The sequence below is a fragment of the Arachis hypogaea genome, chromosome 10 (genome assembly GCF_003086295.3).
Source record: "Arachis hypogaea cultivar Tifrunner chromosome 10, arahy.Tifrunner.gnm2.J5K5, whole genome shotgun sequence".
Taxonomy (NCBI): domain Eukaryota; kingdom Viridiplantae; phylum Streptophyta; class Magnoliopsida; order Fabales; family Fabaceae; genus Arachis; species Arachis hypogaea.
The window spans coordinates 73,060,103-73,064,549 of NC_092045.1; the positions used below are offsets into that span (position 1 = coordinate 73,060,103).

General features: G+C 36.2%; 1 protein-coding gene across 1 annotated transcript; it reads right to left on the minus strand.

Moving 5' to 3' along the window:
* Positions 1 to 457: 457 nt before the first annotated feature.
* LOC112715672 (uncharacterized) lies at positions 458 to 2,819 on the minus strand. The gene is made up of 4 exons (XM_025767461.3): positions 2,603 to 2,819; positions 1,915 to 1,991; positions 1,118 to 1,241; positions 458 to 1,031 (listed from the first exon to the last, which is right to left on the minus strand). Exons 1-4 carry the CDS (start codon positions 2,651 to 2,653, stop codon positions 621 to 623), a joined length of 663 nt encoding a protein of 220 aa, XP_025623246.1. The 5' UTR covers positions 2,654 to 2,819; the 3' UTR covers positions 458 to 620.
* Between the last annotated feature and the right edge of the window lie 1,628 nt (positions 2,820 to 4,447).

Sequence of the window (4,447 nt, forward strand, 5' to 3'; positions counted from 1 at the left end):
TTTGAGTACCAAAATAGGTATATACTCTTAAAATAAAATTATGGATATTAGTGTTTCTTCGTTTTTTGGACTCTGGATATTAGTGTTTAATATGCAATACTCAATAAAGAAAAACACTTACAAAAAAGCATATTGTATTCCACATTGCTTCCACGTTTTTCACATCTACTCATAGTTAGATGTACCCCACCCAAAAAAAAAGAAGTAATTATCTAAATCAGTCTCCAAAATTTTAGAATCGGATATTTTAGTTCCCAACAAAAATTAATACACAAATCAATAGAGAAAATTAATAATTTTATTTTATTTTTGGACAAAAGATTATTATGTCTAATAGAGAAAAACGTTTGAGATTGATTTGTACATTAGCTTTTCTTGGGAACTAAAATATCCGTTTTTTAAATCTTTAGGGATTAATATGGATAATTACTCTGCCGAAAAATGAACTGAAGATTGATTTGTCTGCCAGAGTAAAACCTTGGGATTGATCTGTGTATTAATTTTTCTTGTGGACTAAAATGTCCGATTTTAAAATTCTTAGGGATTAATCTGGATAATTACTCAAAAGGAACAAAAAAACTATTCTAGGTTGGTGTTCAAGAGTAAAATATGATACATTTTTATGATCTAGTATTTCCAGCAGTGGATCCAGATGGTGACTTGGCTAGTGACCAAACAGGACTAAGATCTGATGAGGCAATATGGTTGGTTTCCGGCATATCTGAGAGGTTATTCAGTCTGGTTTGGGCCTGATAATACCCACTGTTGCTGCTTCCTCCAAACATGAGTTGTTGCTGTTGCTGTTGCTGGAAGAATGCTGGGATCTTGTGCTGCTGCTGCTCGCTCATCTGAAAAGCCAATTTTGATGTTGAAAGGTCGTGCTGCTGTTGTTGTTGAGACATTGCCATATGATGTTGCTGCTGCTGAAGATGATTGTCATTCATATCAAAACGCAAGTTTAAGGTAGAAAGATCTTGCTGCTGAGACGTTGCTACATGAGGATGCTGCATGCCTTGCCCTTGCCCTTGCTCCTGTTCCACAGTAAACAGTGATGGATGAGAGCTATACATAATCAGCAAAATAGCGAGCTAAGTTTAGCAATTCAAAGCTTGACAACCTGAGGGTGCATCTGGGGTTGCGGCTGTAATTGTGACTGCGATTGTGGCAGAGGCTGAGGCTGAGGTGCAGCATCTGCAAGTTTGGCTAGATATGTCAAGTTGTGCTGAAGCTTCGCTAGACATCTGTATCAATGTAAGCCAGTTGAGAAGGCAAAATTGAGACAAGTTACTTTTGCAAGTTGCAATACAACCATATTCCAATGACTACAATTTTTATCATATGCAAAGAAGCAGCATGTAAGGTGTTACAATAAAATAAATAAATAGATATGAGTTGCAAGACAATGTTGAGAGCTCATTGTTTAAAGCTACATCTGATAACAGACACGCCATCTCATAAATAGAATTGTAGCCTCTTCTTTTACTCAAAACACCCCAGGTATTACTCAAAATTCTTCCCACATTAATCCTTGTCTAAATCTTCTGAGTTCCACTACATCGGATTATATGTTCTGTAATCTAAGATATACTTTGGTAGTCGTTTCTCTCAGGTAAGTAAAGATTGAAATTTATCAACTGAAACACAGCTTGCAATAATGCATATGCTAATGGCCTTACAAAGTGATTCACAAGTCACAACCCCACATGGAGAAATTGAAGGTTTCAAAGTTGCCAGAGAGTAGGTATTCAAGAGAATGAAGAAGTATATAGAAAGTGCTATGTACCAAAAAACAATAGATAATGTTTTAGATTTCCATGAGAAAAATTTAAAAGAAAAATGCAACTGAAACCACTGGGCACCACCAAGAAAAAAAAAAATCAGTACAAAAGAAAGGAAGAAACAAGGGCTACTAACTGGGAAGCTTCAGCAAACTTCCCCTGATTTTGACCATCCATTGTTGCCATTATCAGCTCCTTATTCTCCTCCAAGTACTGTCCCAAGTACAAGAACAAAAAAAAGGGAAAAAGAGAGAGAAATGGTAGTTATATATAAGAATATAAGATAAGCTAACATAGACTCTAATGAGCACTGTTTCAATTAAATATGAAAACTTTCAAATGCATTATACACTGGCATGACATTTGACCGAAAATTCTTTCACCCCATAATCCTAAGAAGATGCTGATGCCTCATGGGTTAGAGAAAGGAATAAGCACAAAAAACACCACACAACACCACCCCCATAATGAATGTACTCAACAAAGTAATCTCATACAAAGCAACTTACATAAATAGTGTTATGATGTTATCAAGTACATTTGATTCAATAAAGAAGGAAAATTTGACGATAGCAGGAAGCAAAATAAATAACTTAGGGTACAAGGAAAGAGAATGACGTCAGCACCATAAACATCTGAATTCTGAGGCTATTCAATGAGCATAAATCAAACAAGAAAAGTTCAAAACAATAAAAAGATGACATTTTTATAAAACCCCAATCCGAGATAAGAATAATGCGCGGAAACAAATCCAGAACGTTAAACATCTTGATGTGAAACGGGTAATGAAGCAGAGAAATGATTGATGGGAAAAAAGTTGCCACCTTTTGGATCATCTCTGTTGAGAGTGGAGGTGAAGGATCACCGTTGAACATTTTCGATGTTAGTCTTCAGAAAAACACCGAAACCCTAACCCTAGTTGCTACCCCACAGAAATCAAATCAGTATACGGAAGAAGCTCAAATGTTGCAGTGTTTTCTGCGAATGTGAAGGGGAATAGCGCGTTTCTACGAACACAGCCTACGTTATGCTGCAATGTGCAACGTCTTCAAAACGCTGTCGCGCACCTCATTCGGCCAACCTGATTCCCAATTCTAAAACAGTACAGCCCAAAGTCCATTACCATTATGATACTGCCCATTAATGGGCTTGTTATTATTGAGCTTTTGGGCCCATAATTTGAATCAAGCCCATTTAAAATGAAAATAGAAATAAGAGTGATACACTGAGCAAGACCAAAAAAAAAAAGAGTGATACAGTGATACTATCTTTTTATTATTAACAAATTAATTAATATTTATTGCGTTATGCGTGCGACTGTGCAATTGAGTGACTGAAAAGTCTGAAAACTAAGAGAGAAAGAGCGAAAGGGAAAGGGGGAAAATGGGGTATGTGCTTCGAGTGAGAATGGCTTCGTTCTTCAGCGGCGCTGCAATTGCGTCGTTTGCAGGTTTCTATATCCTCCACAGGGATTACAAAATTGCACACGAATCCTTTGCGAACCAGGTACCTACATCCAATTTAAGCTTTTTCGATATATTTGGGCTTCAAAGGAATACTGTGATTGGAGATTTCACTTTTGTAGAGACTCTTGTTGCAATTGTTTGGTTCTTATTGTGTTCATAGTTTGGTTCTCTGAATAGTGAATACATACATGTAAATCTATTGTGCAATCTGTTATAGTGAACCGGAGAGTTAGAAATTTCCAGGTGCGTGGGGTGGCCTTTCATTTGTTCGAATTTTCGATGATAAAATGCATAGCCTTTATTATAATAATGGTGTTATATGCTTTGATATTCGGACATAACTTCTGGGGAAATTGAATGGACCAAGTTTTCTTATTGACCTTAGATGATGAAGAATGAAATCTAAAATAATTAATCTATTTATTCTCCGTTATGTGATTTGGGTGTGAGTGGCAAATACCAAGGTAACAAACTCGAGAGTTCAACTATACTCCGTAGGGCGGATCTTAAACTCGTAGAGTTTAGGGTTTACTTGTAAAATCATAAATTCGATTTTGAGGCCTAAACTAGCTTGGATCATGAGTTAACTTGATGTTTCATACATAAGCTTTTGGAGGCATGTAAGTTTTCTTAATGACGGATGCAGTGGGAGATGCAAAGTATCATCATTACTTATTGTTGTCTCTTAATGAATGTGTTATGTGACGGGTTAACTTGTTTGCTACAAGGTATTTTAGATTTCTTTATCTGAATTATTCCTCCAAGTTAATTAGAGTAGAACACATCAAATTGATCCACATTGTTGTCGTCAATCCTAGTTTTACTGTATTTATCCTTTATTCTCTTATGAATGTGGCATTCCTGGTTCGCTACCAGTTGCTGATTTAGATTACCAAATTCTGTTTTATTTTATTTGTTCTTTCTATCTTGTGTGGCAAAGAATGGTCATAACTCCTTAAAGTTTCACATGATTCTCATCCTGCTTTTCGTGCTCCTTAGGTGGGTATCAATTGATAAGCCCGTGTCCAGTGTCCAATGAACCCAATCGTTGAAATTCAGGATACCCTCATTTATCTTCTAAAATTTATTAAACATGGGGGCGTTGTTCAATTGCATGACACAGTTTCATAGTTAGCTCTGGAATTTGTGATAGCAAATCTTTAAACATGCTCTTTGATATGCAAGAGTCAGTGTTTTCTGTTT